The sequence below is a fragment of the Ornithodoros turicata genome, chromosome 3 (genome assembly GCF_037126465.1).
Source record: "Ornithodoros turicata isolate Travis chromosome 3, ASM3712646v1, whole genome shotgun sequence".
Taxonomy (NCBI): Eukaryota; Metazoa; Arthropoda; class Arachnida; order Ixodida; family Argasidae; genus Ornithodoros; species Ornithodoros turicata.
The window spans coordinates 70060762-70080426 of record NC_088203.1 but is presented as its reverse complement, the minus strand read 5'-3'; the positions used below and the strand labels follow the sequence as shown (position 1 = coordinate 70080426).

At 45.4% G+C, this 19665-nt stretch overlaps 1 protein-coding gene across 1 annotated transcript in view; it reads left to right on the top strand.

The window, feature by feature from the left end:
* The window catches only part of LOC135387274 (uncharacterized), a 49360-nt gene extending 30295 nt beyond the window's left edge, over positions 1–19065 (top strand). The window contains exons 6-8 of the mRNA XM_064616554.1: positions 1432–1503; positions 16482–16737; positions 18821–19065. Of these exons, the coding sequence (XP_064472624.1) occupies positions 1432–1503; positions 16482–16633 (224 nt within the window). The 3' untranslated portion in view covers positions 16634–16737; positions 18821–19065. The remainder of the gene's footprint in view (positions 1–1431; positions 1504–16481; positions 16738–18820) is intronic.
* Positions 19066–19665: the final 600 nt, after the last annotated feature.

Sequence of the window (19665 nt, the reverse complement as noted above, 5' to 3'; positions counted from 1 at the left end):
GCGTATGCAGATGAGCCGCTTAGTACTGAGTTCATAACCGATGTCCCAAGGATCTTTACAAAAAAAAAAAAAAATTCTTCGATGGCGCCATCTCTACACGAATTATTCAGCCGGGGTATTTCCGTGACACACCCGGTACACCGTTTTCCCGTGGACGTCGCCATATTTGAACCGCAGTATTGTCTAGCTGGGGAAGCATGTTGAAGGATGTTTACCGCACATGCCAGAGAGAAGGAAAACACACGGGACGTGTGCTTCCTCCGCGGTATCGCTGTCCTCCTTGCTGGAATGTGTTGGGTTCGAAAGCGCTGGGTGCGAGGCTGGCTGGAAAACGGTGTATAGGCCCTGCACCTGATGAGTTTCAAAAGTACATGCAAAATTTCGCTCATGCAATCGGGCAGGTCTTGTTGGTCTTGATTGTACTGCATGGGATAACAGGACACATGTTCCCGTACTAAAGCAGTATATTCCTTCCAGAACCTTCAGAACCTTCCATCTCAGTCACAGTGAATACTAGACACCTGATACTGCCTGTGCAAGAGCCTTTCTCGTTTGTTCCCTGCCACAGACACGCCGCTCCTCGTCCCATTCGGGATGGCGCTTGTGTGATTTTGGATGTACAGTATTGTCTTTGGCGTCATTACTCGGCGCAGTGGAGTGTGATCAAAGCAATACTTCACTTCCTGGGAGAGAGATAACTTATGGACAGCCTCTGAATAGGTGAATCATGTAGCATAGTTCCTTTCTCACCTTTTTTTTCCTTTCCTTGTTTTTCTTCTCGCTTTGTTGATTTTCAACGCAATGTAGGAAGTCGACCATGCGTATGACTGGCTTTTCCCTTTCCTTTCCGTTTTTATTCGAATAAATAGAAATGTTTTGCCTCTTTGAAGCACCGCATGACTACATTTCTTCTTAGGACTTTCGCGCCCTTGTGTAAAAAATGGTACTACAGTTCCAACATCGACAGATCTCATGCTGCAGACAAATGTAGGTTCCTACCTGCGGCATAATAACCCTTGCTCTGTCGTGCTGTCCCTAGTCATCCAGCTCACGTGGCGCTGGGCTCCCGTCTATTATTCGGAGACATCCGCTGAATGAAATCAATCGGCTTCGTTACGTCCAGGCAGTTCCATCTGAGCGTGCGCTTTTTCACGCTTTTGTGACGACGTTCTTTGTGCTCTTCTTTTACCAGTCCCTCAGAGAAGCTGCTCTTATATGCACGATGAGCATTTGATATATGGCATATGTAGCCATGTACGTGACACTATCGCGTAGGTGCACCAGAAGGACGGACCAGCCTCTGCCCAAACCACCCACGCACCCTGTCAGACGTGAGGATAGTGTCTGAGGAAATCGTAATAGTCGTGCGATGTGCTTCAGGTTACAAGGTGCTACACATTTCAGTTAATGTGCTACATGCTTTCATTCCAGATTATGTGTCGCAACAAAACCTGTATACCGGATGCGGTCAATGTTACCTGGCCAAACCGCTCTACATGCCCGGTACGTCATGTAATTTCAGGTTTCCCTGTATAGAATCCAGTCAAATGAAAATAGCGAAGATGTTACGAAATGCCGTTCTGTTGGAATGTGGATAGAACTGAACAACAAAGTGTAAATGGTAATATTATGAAATAATTTAGGCAAAACAGTTGGACCAGTTGGCACTCCGTCAAACATGAAGTGGTATCCCGTCGTAGAACAATAACAATAACAGATAAAGGATCATGGCTCTCGTCCCGAGGTACTTCCCTTAACATTTTCTTACCAGTTCGCTGGATTTTCTACCCTTCTCTGACTTTGAGTAGTGGTTCCCAAATTGTGAGTCAAGACCCCTAGGGGGATCGCGACACGTTCCAAAGGGGGTCGCGAAGCGGCGCACTAATTTAAAGTGCCACTTCGGACTCATAAAACAGCATTTACGTTATTTACTTCTAGAAAAGAAGTTCCCTCAAGGATTCTATACGCGAAATTTCACTCCTGAACGCTGTGCATTTCAGTCACTTTGTGGAGAACTGCTGAGCCTCCACAAGTACCGATGACGCAACCAGCGAGTGACGCAATCAAACGGGAAAATGGGAGAGATGTCTTCTCCATCCTTTGTGTTTTCTCGAAGGTCGCAGCGCCCGGAGGATATGCCACGTGGGGCTCCGCTAAAGGCGGGGTCTCATAGCCTCGATTTGAGCAGCAGCAGCAGAGCAACAGCAGCGGAGCAGCAGAGCTGCAGCGACACGAGTGGTCCCATAGCACTGGGCGAGAGCAGCAGAGCTGCCGAGCTGCAGAAATTCCCTGCTGCTCTCGTATCCGAATTTTTGGTTGCTGTGCTGCCCTGTTGCTCTGCAGCCTGAGCAGCCGGTCTCGAAAGCCAATCAGGAGGCTGGTTGGTATTGTTTTCGTTCGACGGTGTTTAGGGTTAGCAGGGCGGTGAGTGACGGCAGAAGTTTTGTTTCCTTTTGTTCCGTGATTTGATTCTGAAGATCTGGATACGCTTGTGATTGCCAGTAGTTTGGAGCGAGTGTTCAATCATCGGGACTGCGTGAAGTGCGCTTTCAGGACATAATTCAGTTCATAAAGTGTTCGACCGAACCTACGTGATTCATATGTTGTGTACCAGTTGTAGCTACATGTTCGCTTGTTTTCTAGAAAGTACTTCAAAACCCGTGACCTGATAACGTACAAGCAAATTACTTTCACGTCCATGCCGTGTGAAAACCAAACCGAACAAATTTCTTGTGGTCGGTATTCCAAGACCTTGCTAGGTGGTTGTAAATGAAACTGACCCTTGAGAAGGGTCAGATGGAGGTAGACAACGTTCAGACAACGAAAAAAGGTTCGACAGAGATAGATAATGAACCCATTCCTTGTGAAAACAGGCAGAAAGCAGTGAATACTAGCAGAAGGGGCCTTTGTTTTCGTTAGACAATTTTATTTCACTAATAGCAACGTACGCATTTGACAGTCACCGTAAGTCAAAATATCGAATACTATAGTAACGAGGCAATATTTAATTATTTATACGACAAAATCCCGTAGAAGAATCTCCACACAACACAGCAAGGACGGTTCTGCACAGCAGTAGGACGAACCTACGTTGAATGTCAGGAAACTAACTGCGCACACATCAACGAAGAGTCAATCAGGTAATACGAGGCTCAGACCACCACCACACTCATCTCAAAGTTCACTTATGAGCTCCAAATCCACAATATATATCTCACACAAACGCCTTTCACCTAGGATTGCGTTCCTAAGTGTGTGCACTAAAAGGCTTAGCAGCTGCGTACGCCTTCGGAATGTGCGAAATGTAAACAATGCCAGAGTTGCCAACACGCTTTGTGTTTCCTAAGCCGCTGCTGCCGCTAATTCAAAACGAAGCTGATTGATTGATTGATTTTAAAAGAAAAAAATGGAGATGGTAGTCTCGAGCCACTCGGGACTGGCTACTCCAGGACGCGTTATTAATAAAAGAAAGGGAAACTACACTAACCTCGACGCTTTGAAACGCTTTGAAAGAATAAATGAAAACATCATCACCGAGCTTGTCACCAAAAGCGAAGTCTCAAGGCACTAAAAACAAAGAGTGTCACAATGTGTCAAACAGGTCCGTCGAGACTAGAAATTGCACAAGGGCGCGCATGGCAGGTATGAGCTGATTTGCTGGCCAGCACCCAAGAACCTTTTCGGTGGAGTATGGCCGATTATCCAGGCGAGACAGGGACGACACAAGGGTACATCGGTGTGCACTGTACCTCGGGCAACGAAGCTATGGGACGCCTCCAGCAGCAGAGCAGCGGCAGCAGAAAGCTGCTCTGCTGCCATGTTGCCGTGTTGCTGCTGCCGCACCGCTGCTGCTTTGCTGCTGCTGCTCGCATAAAGCTATGGACCCGGCCCTAACAAAGTGCAAAAAGTGAGCCCCCCCCCCCCCCCCCGGAAGACGCGAACGAGAACAACGTTGCCAGATGAGAGCCGGGCGCTCCGTCGGAGCCTTACATGACGTCACAGTCCTAAAAAATAAAAGATAATTTTATCTAGCTGTCGCGTCATGTAGAGCCAAAATATTTTGCAGGAATGTAAAGTGAGACAAGAAGATTTCAATAACATAACTGTGGTAGAACTCTGAAAACACGAGAAAAGCCCGTAGTGGGACTTTAAAAAAAGTGTCACGTCGCGTCCGCTGTCCTGGGTTACCAGGAAGCCCGTGGCAGCAGACCCGGAGGTTTCTCATAAATGCGCTTGCATGCGGGGTACGCGACGCATTCGATGCATCACACAGCCTCACTTTCACGCCTGCTTTCGCTTGTGCAGGAGGGCCAAAATCTATGTCGTGAGGTCCACTCACTCCCGCTAAAGGCCACAGCGTCTGCGTCTAGCCTTCACGGCACACGGCGCGTCTTCCCAAATTAGAGCGGACGCTAAAAACCTAAGAAAACCGTTTCGCGTGCGTTGTCGATGAGCGAAGCACGCAGTAGTTAGCACATATGACTGCGCCACATTTGCTCAGGATTGAGCACTCGTTCGTAGTTGTTGTTTCCGAGTTTTGCGTGCTCCCAGCTGCTTAATAATGGAACGATTTCTGACCGCTGTCAAACGAAACTCATCTTTGGAGTCCGAAAGCACAAGTACTCCTGCCTTTGTGCAATACTTTTTGGCCTTCGCCCTCTGAATGTAGCGCCCGAATAAAATGTCAGCTTATATCGTTTTGGCTAACGTTCATGCGCTGAAATCGGAAGACGTCTGGCATCGCCGAGGGGAGGGGGGGGGGGGGGGTCGCGACGAGGTGGTGTATATTTTGATGTGCCGTGAGCCGGGAAAGTTTGGGAACCACTGACTTAGTGTGTTTTACCGCTGGGCAGTGGCACCCATTGAATGTGTGACATTAGATGAGCGATATAAGGGTCAAGGCGAAATCAGATAAGTGCAAGTCGTCCGCAGAGATCATAGGCCGGCATTTTCCGAAGAATTCATCCTGCTTCGCACTATAACCGGATTTCCGCACAGCCCATCACCATTATAAACGATGGCATCACAGCCCTCATACACCCTCGCAGAAATTCAACTTCAACACCCATCATCGACTTCAGCTACAGAACCCATCACCGCCCTCAGAATCCATAATCGGAATAGAACTTCAGAACCCATCACACAGTTTCTGAAAAAAATTCACTGTATTTGAGGACCCTTCTGTCATAGTCCATACCTGTGGCCCCTAGAGCAATGATCATCCTCGTTTTTTCTTAGTTGGAATACACGGTCCTTGTCATCGCTGCTGCTTACTTGTTCACTGCATTCACTGAGACCGGAGTGCAAAACCCTCCAAAAATGTATTTCCTTCCCTACCGGTCAATACGTCGGGCGTCCTCATTTTTGATATGATAGCTCTGATCCCCCACTCACCGCGCGTGTTTGTTCCCTTTGTAAGGCTTGTAACGCTTTCCCCCTTCGTGTGGCGTGCCAATGTAACATCCTTTCTTCGCAGCTTTGCGCTCAAATTAGAGCCGTGAAAAACGAGGCGGAGCAAAGGGCTCATTTCCACAGATTTTCGGCGAATTTGTTTCGGCAATTGCCCTTGCATTACGAGTGGGATTATGTGCTATTCTGAGTAAAATGACCACGGGGAACCCATTTCCGCAAAGGACACGCTAGGTTGCCTTGGGAAATTTCAGAGTTCCATTCCAGAAATTAACTTTCCGTTAATTGAAATGAAATAAAAATGTTACCAATATGTGGCGAAAGTTATTGGCAGAAAAAAATCCGTTGCCCGATTGTCTCTCCGGGGCCTACGTTTCTTACTATGAATTTTTTATCATGGTTGGTGGACCACTCTGTATACAGGGTGTCCCAGAAAACGTGTCATTGAATTATAATTTAAAAACTACACCACCTAGAGCCATGCGGTCAACGGCATTTGTTCTTGCTGGGTTTTTGCCACCTCCTCACGTGAATGTCGTGTAACGTAAGTTTAATTATGTAAATTTTTGCGAGCTTAAGTCCGAAATTTGCCTAGTAAAGGTCACTTTTTTGCTCCACCAATGTGAGGAGCATGTCTAATTTAGTCCAATTAATGATAATTGACAGAAATATTCAGGAGCTATCCCATCGGAAAAAATAGCCGAACATCATGTTCTACGGAGGTCGCACAGAATAGCGCACGATGAATTTTACAGCGCAAACCTTGTCAGTCCGACAAAAGGAGGTTGGAAACCCAGCCCTCCCTGACATCACAGAAAGAGATAAAACAGGCACGGCTTATCACATCCGACTTGCGCTGGGATAATGCTTTCCCTCTCCCAATTTTAGGAACTGTTACTTTTTCTACCATCACTCTGTGGGCTGGCTTCGGAACCTCCTTTCGTCGCACTGAGAGCGATTGCGCTCAAAACGTCATCGCGCGCTACGGTCCGGTGCTCCGAAAAGCATGATGTTCGGCTATTTTCTCCGATGGGATATCTCGTGAATATCAGTGTGAATTATCATGAATTTGAGTGAATTCGGCACGCTCTTCATATTGATGGGGTAAAAAAGTGACCTTTACTTGGCAAATTTCCGAGTTCAGATCGCAAATATTTACATAATTAAACTTGGAGTACATGACATTCACATTAGGAGGTGGCAAAAACCTAATCAGAACAAATGCCGTTGACCGCATGATCCTAGATGGCGTTAGCTTTTTTATTATAATTCAATGACACGTTTTCTGGGACACCCTGTATACAGAGTGGTCCACCAACCATGATAAAAAATTCATAGTAAGAAACGTAGGCCCCGGAGAGGTGTCCCAGAAAACGTGTCATTGAATTATAATAAAAAAGCTAACGCCATCTAGGATCATGCGGTCAACGGCATTTGTTCTTACTGGGTTTTTGCCACCTCCTCATGTGAATGTCGTGTAACGTAAGTTTAATTATGTAAATTTTTGCGAATTGAACTCGGAAATTTGCCTAGTAAATGTCACTTTTTTACCCCACCAATGTGAAGAGTCAGTGTCTTCGTCAGTGTCTAATTTACTCAAATTAATGATAATTGACAGGGATATTCAGGAGCTATCCCATCGGAAAAAATAGCCGAACATCATGCTCTACGGAGGTCGCACAGAATAGCGCACGATGAATTTTTCAGCGCAATCTTCGTCAGTCCGACGAAAGGAGGTTGGAAACCCAGCCCACCCCGGCACCGCAAAAAGAGATAACGCAGGCATGGCTTACCACGTCCGATTTTCGCTGGGATAATGGTTTCCCTCTCTTAATTTTAGGAACACTACTTTTTCTACTATCACTCTTTGGGCTGGCTTCGGAACCTCCTTTCGTCGCACTGCGAGCGATTGCGCTCAAAAAGACATCGCGCGTTATGGTCCGGTGCTCCGAAAAGCATGATATTCGGCTATTTTTTCCGATGGGATAGTTCGTGAATATCACTGTCAATTATCATGAATTGGAGTGAATTCGGCACGCTCTTCATATTGGTGGGGTAAAAAAGTGACCTTCCCTTGGCAAATTTCTGAGTTCAGTTCGCAAATATTTGCATAATTAAACTTGGGGTACATGACATTAACTTTACAAGGTGGCAAAAACCTAATAAGAACAAATGCCGTTGACCGCATGATTCTAGGTGGCGTAGTTTTATTATTATAATTCAATGACACGTTTTCTGGGACACCCTGTATACAGGGTGTTTCAAAAAACGTGTCATTCAGACTTTATAAAAAAACGGGGCGACTGAAAAATACAGGGTAAACGGCATTTGTGTGGCAACTGAATTTGCCACCTTGAAAAAATATTTTCATTTGATTTTAATTAAAATCGATTGAATTTCTTTAATTGAACTCCGAAATTTCCCAAGTCAACCTAACGTTTTTTTTACAGAATTAGAGAGCCCGTAGCGAACTTAGTCAGATCCACTAAGAAATCCGCTCGATATTGCAAATGGAACTGCCCCAAAAAAGTCCCGAAATTGAGGCTTCAATGTTTCGGGTATTCAACGGCGCACCAAATCAGACGCAAAGATTCGTGGAGAGGAGGACATGCTCCTGCCCCCATGAAAGATAGAAGGTCGAAAAAACACAAGGCGGAAAAAAAGAGGCGGAATCATTTTTGTTTGCCGCTTATCAACGTATGGTGGAATGTCACCTGCCTTGTTATCTGCGCGACTTGTGCTGCGCGCCGGTCCGGCGATAAACTCTTCTAGCTTCATGGGGGCAGGAGCATGTCCTGCCCTCCGCGCATTTTTCCAACTGATTTGGTGCGCTGTTGAATACCCGAAACTCTGAAGCCTCAACTTCGTGACTTTTTTTTGGGCAGTTCCATTTGCAATATCGAGCGGATTTCTTGGTGGACCTGACTAAGTTCGCTACAGGCTCTCAAATTCTGCAAAAAAAACGTTAGGTTGACTAGGGAAATTTTGGAGTTCAATTAAAGAAATTCAATTTATTTTAATTAAAATCAAATGAAAATATTTTTGCAAGATGGCAAATTCAGTTGCCACAGAAGTGCCCTTTACCCCGTATTTTTCCGTCGCCCCGTTTTTTTATAAAGTCCGAATGGCACGTTTTTTGAAACACCCTGTATATACGAGGGTGGTTCCATAAGTTTCCGGCCCGAGGTAGAAAATGCGCGCGAATTTGAAAATGCGATAAAGGACGCGTGGCGCCATCTGTTGGAGGGCCGGCGCACCACCCTCAACCCTCTGCATGCTTTTGTCGGTTGGAGAGCGGCATTTCAAACAGCCAGGGTGCACTCTTCAGTTAAAATGGAAAAATCGAGTACCGCGCTGTGATAAAATTCTTGACAAAAGAGGGACTTTCGACTAAAGAAATTAAAGCGCGACTGGACAACGTGTACAGGGAAGACTCTCCGTCGTACACAACGACTGGGCTAAGCAGTTTCGACTGTGGCGAGAGTCCACTGAAGATGATCCACGCGATGGTCGTCCAGTGGAAGTGGTGACACAAGAAAATTTGTCTCTTGTCGAGGAGGAAGTGCTGAGTGACAGGCGTCTGAAGGTGAAGGAAATCTCAGAAAGGCTGGGGCTTTCCAAAACAACCGTTTTTTCGCATCATCGGCCAGGGCCGTCACATGACAAAGGTCAGTGCGAGATGGGTGCCACGACTTCTCTCGTCATTTGAAAAGCAACAGCGCGTCGTCTGTGCCAAAGAGTTTTTGGAGCTCTGTCAAGAGAACGAAAAAGAAATATGAACGTCAATTGTCACAGGGGATGAGACTATGGTGCTCTATGATCCCCTTTCGAAAAAGGAGTCGATGGAATGGCGCAAACCAGGAGAAGCACCCCCAAGAAAAGCCAAGGTCACACAATCCACAAAGAAGATGATGGCAACAATATTTTGGGATTTTCACGGGATCCTCCTCATCGACTTCAAAGAGAGGAACACCACAGTGAGTGCGACTTATTACGCTTCACTCCTGCACCGACTGCGAGACGCCATCAAGGAAAAGAGGCGCGGCAGGTTGAGTTGAGGTGTCCGGTTGCTCCAGGACAATGCCCCTGTCCACACGGCTTCTGTTGCCAAGGCTGCACTGAAGGAGAGCGGCTTCGAAGAAATCCACCACCCACCCTACTGTCCAGACTTGGCACCGAGTGACTACTTCTTGTTCCCAAACTTGAAGAGGGATCTCAGAGGACGGAGATTTCAAAACGATAGTGAGGTGCAAGAGGCAGTTTTCCAGCATTTTGCGGACAGAACTTCTGACTATTTTTTCAACGGTATAAGAATGCTGGTTGAAAGGTGTCAAAAGTGCATTGAAGTTAGGGGTGACTATGTCGAAAAGTGATACACTTGTTTCGTCTCTATGCCTATTAAAAGTTGGTCGGGCCGGAAACTTATGGAGCCACCCTCGTATATATAATGAAGGGGAAAAAAGCCATTAAAGACACAGGTATATGACACTAGACGTATTTGAAATTACAAATTGCAGATTAAGATAGCTTCTATGGCTGCACGCAGAGAAACAGATACTCATGGAACGATGCGGTCCTGTCGCATCGTTCCATGAGTATCGTTCCATGAGTATCTGTTTCTCAGCGTGCAGTCATAGAAGCCATCTTAATCTGTAATTTTTAATTTCAAATACGTCTAGTGTCATTTACCTGTTTCTTTAATGGCTTTTTTTCTCTTCATTATAATTCACTGGCTTGCACTGTGGCATTGAGGAGTGCTCAGTCACCCTCCCATGTGTATATCGCTCGCTGAGCGACCCCTGGTTTGCCAATTTCGAACGATGAGCAGCTACCCAGACCTGACGAGCCGCAAACACGGCGAAACACGTGTCCTCTCGTACTGTCGCATCGTTCCATGAGTATCTATATATATATATAAGAGGGAAAAAAATAGCAGGAGCTCTTTGGCTGCACGCATAGCATATGTTTGTAAATCAAACGTCGCCATGCCAGTACTGGACAGGACTTGGAGCTTTTGCACTTGTCTAGAATGACGTGTGAATGAGGAGGGCCCCGCCACCTGGCGGCGCTCGATAGGTCAAGTCCAGGAATGCGGTGTCAAGTCTGGGTAGTGTCAACGTCCTTGGAGTCGGGGAGGGGGGCGTTGTCAGGACCTCAGCTGAAACGAAAGGAAAAAAGAAGCTTTCGTTTATGGCAGACTGGAATGTGTAGATAAGGTATGATTCGCGTTGTTCTCGGGATCGATCGGTAGTGAAGTTTGATTGAAGAAGAAAAATTGAAACGTCTTGAATTGAATGACCCGGTTGGTTGAAATGGCGCGAAACAGGAAGATTATATTTTTTCGTCACATGGGCGATCGGTGGTTATTGCACCTAATTCTAAAAGACGTTTTAGTCTGACCGACGTACTGTGCTTGGCACGTGTTACATTCGATTACATATACAACGTTAGAGGAGTTGCAATCTAGATCAGCGTTGATTTACGTAAAAATCGGATTTTGTGCTCTTGACTGATTGGATCGTTTGCATTAATTTACAAAGCTGGCATCTACGACCGTTGCATGGGTGGCAGCCTCTTGGTGAATTTTCTGGTACGGTTACTTAAAAGCGAACTAGGCTATCTTGTAAGTTTGGTGCACGCCTGTAGGTGGCACGCGGTGGTTCAGGGAAAATTTCTTTTGTGCGTTCGGACTGGAGTTATGATGGCAATTCAGTATATGCTTGATATTTGGGATATTTCCAGCGAATGTTAGCGTTACGTTTAAGGTACCATTTCGTGAGTCATTTTTTCGTTTTAGAAGTAAACTTTGGTGATCCATTTTGCGATCTATGTCTAGTGCGTCTTCAACTAGGTCGGAAGGAAATTGGCGGTCTAGAAACGTTTGTTTTAGTCGTGGGGGATTTATTGGCAGAAAATTTTAGTCGGCTAAGATCAGCGTCGTTTGAGCATGTTTTCCTCTATCTCACAGCCTGACTATAGGGAACAGCCAACTTTATGTGCCGTGGGTGGCAATCGTTGAATGACAAATGCTGCTGGGAATCCATGGGCTTGCGATAAAGATCAGTAGTTAGAACACCATCAGTTAATTTAACTTGCACATCCAGGAAGTTAATGGTGGTCGCCGAATATGAATGGGGATGGCACTCCAGGGAAAAACACACACACACACACACACACATATATATATATATATATATATATATATATATATATATATATATATATATATATGTGACGAAGGAACGGAGCGATCAGTGAATCGGGGAACGAACATATGTTTATTGCGCGAGCTGCACCTCCTCTTTTATACGTCACACTCCCCCCCCCCTCCAAGAGAAAAGCGAGTAGGGGAATGGTAGAGGCGTAGTTTACTAACGTGGACGATGTCGGTTAGCCGCCCAAGAGGTAAGATGGAGCGGTCGATTTTATAATTAACAGTTGAAATCTTGCGAAGTATGGTGTAGGGTCCTTCCATGGCAGGAGCGAGCTTCCCACGGTTGGGGTGCCACGGCGCTATCGGCAAGGAGTCGTCTTTGATGCAACTATCACTGGAGCGTGGTGTATCTTGAGGGGGTGACTCGTGCTTGAGCGTTCGGGTTGAAAGGTCAAGGGAAAGGTTGAAGTCTGAAGCGTAGTCGAGGCCAAGAAGGAATTCCGCCGTCATACCACGGAGGACATGGACTTCGACTTCCCGTATCGCCAATTTGTAAATGAATGCGGACGCGACCCAAGGTTTGTGTGGGAGATGTAACCTGTTGAACTGCGATGCTGGAATTCCTGAGGAGTTGAAGTTTGAGTCTCTTGTAAATGTGTTCACTGATGCAAGAAATTGTGGCTCCCGTATCCAGAAATGCAGTTACAGGATTCCCATTAATGAATGCGTTGAAATGGATTACTGAAACCTTGGATCGCTGTCCCCGTTTCCCTGGTCAGGGCCGAGGGCAGAGACCGACGGTCGGTTAGGGCAGGCGTTGTGCCAGTGAAACTGCTGGGGGAGCCCAATGGACGCGCAGTGCCTACATTCGGTCTTAGGAATGTTGGGATGCATTTGCACGGTGTCAGCCGCTGGGACGTACTTTCGGGGTTGCGATTGGCTGTAAGTGCTTCGCGACTTCTGACGATTTAAAGCAATATCGATTTTATGGGCGGCTCGAAACCAATCCGTGGAAGATTGAATGTCCAATCCTGCGAAGGCAAGCTCATAGTCTGGTAGAAGACCGTCTGTCAGACCAGAAACTACGTGAGCGGCCGTGAGTCCTGCGGAGTCGCCGAGCCTTCGCTTTTCTTCACAGTATGACTCGATCGACTGGTCCCTGCGCTCTCGATAATGAATAAACGCGCGGAAAGGGTCGGCAGCCGATGTTGCGAAGCGGAGACCCATGCGGGATTTGATGTCCTCCCACGTCTCGTTGGTGCCAAAAACTTCGTTTAGATACCACCGGAAAGCTTCGCCTTCGACATATTCGCTGAAATTCTGTACCTTTTCGTTGTCGGTCCAGTTGCAGGAATCAGCCTTCGACTCGAAAAGACGGAGCCATTTCTGGATGGGTACGCTGCCGGCCTCCCCGTCATATTTGGGAATCACAAGTGGTTGGTGTTTCGGTGGCATGCTGCAGGTGGCTTGGCTTCAGGTTTTATCCTGTCGACTCATGTGACGAAGGAACGGGGCGATCAGTGAATCGGGGAACGAACATATGTTTATTGCGCGAGCTGCACCTCCTCTCTTATACGTCACACACATATATATATATATATATATATATATATATATATAATATATATATATATATGTGACGCCTTCTGACGCCATCCGATCAAACGTTGCCTGCTTGCGTACTGCTGATGATGGCCCAACAAGGCCGAAACAGCTGATTTACAAATATATATATATATAAAAGGCAATTGAATTGGAAGAATCAGACGGCCACGAATATGTATATATGAATAGATGAATAAATCAACGAGCCTTAAGACGAAAACGAATAGGAATAAGTTAAAATTAAGATTTATTATTATACAAAATAGGGATAAAATTTAGCTATTACAAAATCGACGTTTCGGCGGAAACTCCGCCTGCTTCAGGAAACCCTGGACGCCGAACGTCGATTTTGTAATAGCTAAATTTTATCCCTATTTTGTATAATAATAAATCTTAATTTCAACTTATTCCTATTCGTTTCCGTCTTAAGGCTCGCTGATTTATTCATCTATTCATATATACATATTCGTGGCCGTCTGATTTTTCCAATTCAATTGCCTTATATATATATATTTGTAAATCAGCTGTTTCGGCCTTGTTGGGCCATCATCAGCAGTACGCAAGCAGGCAACGTTTGATCGGATGGCGTCAGAAGGTCACGTAGCACGTGATGCCAACCATCAGGGTGTCCTAAGACACCTCTGAAAGCCCAGTGCAAAGCCAGTCAAGTGTATAAGAGAGAAGAAAATTAGCAAGAGCTCTTTGGCTGCACGTGTAGCATATGTTTGTAAGTCAAACGTCATCATGCCAGTACTGGACAGCTGTTTCGGCCTTGTTGGGCCATCATCAGCAGTACGCAGGCAGGCAACGTTTGAGCGGATGGCGTCAGAAGGTCACGTGGCACGTGATGCCTCCCGTCAGGGTGTCCTACGACACCTCTGAAAGCCCAGTGCAAAGCCAGTCAAGTGTATGCTGATGATGGCCCAACAAGACCGAAACAGCTGTCCAGTACTGGCATGGCGACGTTTGACTTACAAACATATGCTATACGAGCAGCCAAAGAGCTCTTGCTAATTTTCTTTTCCCTTATATATATATGTATATATATATTGTTTTTTCCGAATCAATAGACCCAACTTCTGCGCCTGGTTCGATTTAAAATGAAACTCCCTCCGCATGTGTGGATCACTGGATGAACAACAAAGCAATGCAAATACTGTGAACCTTACTTATTCGGCTTCTTCGTCGATATCTGGGGACATCTTGTTTTTGATCTCCTTCCTGGGGTGACGGAGGTTTGCTTCCTTCAGTATTGTCTGCCAGTGATACAGTCTCTGCGACATTCAACTTGAAGGCTCATGTGGAGATTGAAGTGGTTCATTGTGTGCTGCTACAACCAACTAGCAAATGACCACTGCGAAAACGCAAATAGGAAGTACTAAAACCGTGTAAAACCCCTTGAATTTTTCCAAACCAACGCATATAAAGTCTCAACAGAAGCCGTACCATCACCAGGGTCAGCATCACGCACAATTGCGTGCCGCAGGTCAGCTTCACACGGCTCTTCTGAAGGGCCATCTTCAGGTTGACCCACGCCAAGGCTGATACCGTGCTCTGTGCTGGTGGCGACGCCTACGCTGCTGACATTTCTCAAAACGGTCACCAGATGTTTTTCTGCAGTGGTCAGCTGCTCGATGCACGGCGGCCACCTGTCCCGTTCTTCCGCGTGCATATCAAAGCAGCTTTCGCTTCACGATGGACTTCCAATCCTGTCATGCCTAGCTGCAAAATACATTAGCTCTATGTCTGTACCTTGTGTGCGTTCCTCGAAATGCAGTCACAGTATGACACAATTGTGCTGCATTGCCAAAATTGTTTACTGCCTCTCTGACAAGCACTTATTTGCGGGTTCATATTTTTCTTCTCTGTGCGGCTATCTACATGGCAATATCAAATGAGCATGCTTCATTGCTAATTGGGCAGAAAGGAATCTGAGTACTCACCTTTCGCCACTTCTCTACCGTCTTTACAGAACCGCCCGCAGCATCCAAGCTGTCGGCTAGTTGCGCCGAGTCCCTGTCCCGCTGCTGTACTGTGGAAGCGCGCGAGAAGGCACCCGGAAACAATATTTCGTTGTGGCGCATGTAGCGTGCCATGATTCCGTACTGCGGTGTGGTCGTGCGGCATGGATACCAGAACGAGATGACGCCAGATTTAAATGTATTGAAGCAGAGGAACAACGATGAACCGCATTGGTTGGAGAAATTGCACACTCGCTCGCAGGCTCCTGTTCTCTACCTGGGATGACGCCATGACACGGGAGAGCTCGTAACGAACACGATAGCCTCAACGAGCAAGTTTAACGTAAAGTAGTGAATCGGAGAACATTCGATTATCTAAAAGGTCTCTCGTTCGGCTAGCACCAACGACCCATTAAATCGATAACGTTAACGTGCGAGTGAATAAGCCCATTCATTCCAAGCCGAATTGTTCGCGAACGAGGCGTCACTACAGTCTGTATTGCTTCTTCCAATGGCATGAATGCGCAGGTAGGCAGCGTACTATACAGCGAAATCACGGATATCCGACACCTGCAAGAAAGATATATATATATATATATATATCCACGTTTACAGAATTCGAAATCCCGGGATCGTAAAAAAAGTCCGGGAATTCTTAACCCCAGGTACAAGCAGGAAACGCTATTCTGGCGTAGCACAGTTACAACACTGTGCCTTCGGAAGATTCGCTTCATGGTTTCCACTCTGGAATTTTCTTGCGTTCAGACGTGCCGATTGCTCACGAAGGTCGCTTTCTCCGTGATAAACGCCTCCGTGACCGCACACTCCTTAGGGAATGGCACGGTACCCCAACTAGTAGGAAATCCAGTAACCCGTAAAAGATAGATAAAAACAGTGTTCTTCCAGAAGGAGAGCTCTCTCCTTAAAGCTCACTTCACCTTTCTGGATACCATAGGACTTCGATCCTTACTGTGAAGGGGGTCATTATTTCATTCCCCGCATCACCACCATCAATGGAGTAGAGTATCGCCCCTGCCGATGAAACTCCCCATTCATCATCTCGCAATCAAGTTGTTGTTGTTGTTCAAAAAGAACAGTTTCAGTTGGAAATACAGGCGGATCCCGATCTTGTTTTGATGTATTTCATCAGTTTTTGAGCGTGGTGAGATTGCAAAGTCAAGCGTAAATCCTAGCAGCGAGAAAAGACGTACTGAGCCTGTCATGCGTATCACAGCGAATGCGCAAGATCGGCAAACAAGATGGCGTTACCTTAGATTATATTGCATTATGGCTCGCATTATATTTTTTTTATTTATGGCAAAACCCATATATAAGTAGGAAATTTCTTTCAGGCAACGCATGTTTCCTGCAGACGGTGGGCTCTCCACAAGTGCCATCGTGCTGCGAGTATGTGTACACCTTATTATGCGGAGACAAGAAGTTCATCAACTACAACCCGAAGAAATGCGACAAGTTCTATAAATCTCCTACGGAAACGTGTTGAATGTGAAACAACCACGCTGTTGCACTACATCAAGTTTTCTCATGTATAGCATGTGTGCCTACCATGTATTAAATGAGCCCTCCAAAGTAAAATATCTTGATGACGTAAGTGAGTTTCACATATGTTCGTTACGTCTATCACCGTCATGAATTATATTACAATAATATTTCGTTTACGTTATGCATATTTTTTCATAAAATAGTCTGGTACGCTCCAGAGGTATGCACGTTGTTAAGGAAGACGATTATTTGTCTGTTTGTATGAAAAAAAAGAGAAGAAATTGAACTCGTCTCGTCGTCACTCGACGGTAGTATTCATCTACTGTCACTCTCATTTGCTTAGAGGCATGGACTGCATATTAGTTCAAGCCTCTCCGAAATTTCGAGACTTAAACATCTTCACCACGGCTATCCGTCTCTCTGGCTCTTGGCCTACAGACATATTAAAAATTTCTGCATACCGCAAAGGTCCACATTGGGTTGTATTTCGTACCAGAATTCATTCATAGTTTACAACTGCCTAGTGGAGCTAGTTCCAAGGCCTAAGGAAGCCTCCCTCTGAGGTCATTTCAAATACCAGCAAATTAAGGTCACGGCAATGCTTGTATCGAAACCCTCTATCACCCCCAAATCAAATTAAATTAAATTAATTTATTTCGTTTTGTACAGAAATATGGACGCCAGGCACAAAGGGAAGTAACCTGACGAGCCGCCTGGCGCCAGCGCAGTGTGTGGCAGGTGCTGATAAAATATATATAATTTTCGCGCTGCGTCGCTATTAGTCAGTAAAACAAAGAACACCCACATAGGTACATTCTAAATTTTATGTAAAATTACAAAGAAACAGTTGTTAATATTTTAGATTCCCTCTTTCGCTACGGCATTCGGTAGGGGCCTTCACTCCTGCCTGGTAGGGGTCTACTCGCAATGGTTTGCCCACAACACCCTTCAGGGCAACACATCGCCTCAGACATGCTCCTAAACCAAAGGTGCTGCACTCTGCCGCTTCGAAAAAGAGAAGAATAAGTCCTGGGTTATAGAAAAAAACTGCTCTAGCAAAAAGCGCTAGAAAGAATGACACCGAAGAAATGGTCCCCAGCTAGCACGGGAGGAAAAAATAGTCCAGTGTCCATTGATGGTGCTTCTAGGTGCTTTATGGTGGCCTCGTTTTATCGTAGATATCATAGTGTAAAGAGTTACGTTTTAAGGGAAAGAGGCATGTTTTAGTGCAAAGTTTCGGTTTTGGTATGTAGGAGGTCTGGTGGGCCACCAGCCAGTGTAAGTCGGCAATGTGTTCAAGTTCAATTCAAGTTGGTCCACCCTCTATTATTTGGGAAGATCTGCAGGCATTTTGTGTTTCCAACTGCTTTCTTCAGAGACCTGAACCATGTTTTTTTTACCTGTGAAGGGCACAAAAGTTACAACATTATTTGTCAGTGACGAAGCACCTCTCACCCGGCTTAAAAAAATGATTATCTGAGCTTGACGTGTATTAGTGACCTGCATTGTACGTAAAATACTCAGATATCTATTTATATTTCATAATTTTTAGATACAGCCGAAGCTTACTTATACTTGCATTTAAAAGTTATGTTTATTAACTTTTAATTAACTTTATTATGTTTATTAACGGTAGCATTAGAGTGTCAAAACAGAAAGAGCTGCATGTATGTGCGTGTGTCCGTGTGTGAGATGGTGAAGCCTCACTGAGATAGCGGTATGAGTGGACATGCAAAAGGGATATTTATTTATAAGAGGGTAAATGTAAATGAAAAAAAATGATTTGAAATTGAAGTAGTCAAAGGTAATTAAGAGTTAGAGGTAAGAGTAATTAAATCTAATTAGAGGTAATTAAAGGAATTAAAACAAGAAAGTTGAGCTTAAAGGTAATGAATTTAAGATATGTGTAATTAAGAGAAAGATTAATTGAAAATAAAGAATAGGGAAGGTAGCCTCAGGTTATACCGGAGGTAATTAAATGCAATTAAAGCTAACTATAATTAATTAAAGGGGAATTGAGAGTAATTAAGGGAAGTAAACGTAATTAAAGCCAATCAAGGGAAGTCAAGATTACCTCATGTAACCTGCGGTTACCTAAGGAAATTAAAGGGTAATTACAGGGTAATTGAAAGTAATTGAGTCTAATTAAAGGTTAATTAAATGGAGTTACATACGTCCTTACTTATAGGTGTCAAACCGGGAATGGAGCATTGACTGGAGGTAGACAACCAGAAGTCATGTATAGACGGCATGTGGACAACCGGAAGTCGGGTTTAGACTGGAAGTGGACAACCGGAAGTTGGGTTTAAACCGGAAGTGGTTACCCTGAAGTCAAGTATGGACTGGAAAAGGTGGTTAATGCTAACGCACTTCTCTCGCATTTACCGCTAAATCGCCAGTGATTTTTTTACACAATTTTCTTGTTTAGTACTTCCTAAGTGTGGCAAAATACAGAGGGCTGGTTGATTGACAGAGGCAGGGCCGCCAACACTCTGCTACTCTTTGCCAACCACCCCAGTGAACATCATTAGGGACACTGGGCAAGCGCAAGGATTGGATATCGCTTCCCCTGCCCCATTAGACCGATGTCTGCGTCGTACAGTAGCCGAGTTATCGCTGTGGAAATGCCAAATCACTTACACAAAGCGGTTTATTGCAACCTAGTACAAAACGCGTGAGTGCATGAGTCTAAGGTAGGGGAGACAGTGAATGACTAAAGTTTCGGAATAGATACTCTTGCATGTTCTTGCGCAGTACTTCCAGGGTTGCCCAGTTGGCGACCGTGTTTATGCCGAAACCTGCCATATTCTACATTCGGCCATCCTTCAGTGACGATCGTCCTGGTCGTCATCATCGGTGTCAGAAACAAGTCACAGACAACCCAACACGTCATGGACAACCCAATGTTACAACCTGCCGACTGGAGCACATCCAGAGTAGAAACGTCTGGTGAGCTGCTGTTCTGCAGAAGAGCAGGTATTCAATTCCGTATCTGGTATTCAATTCCGTATCTGTCACAGGGCAATGCTTCCG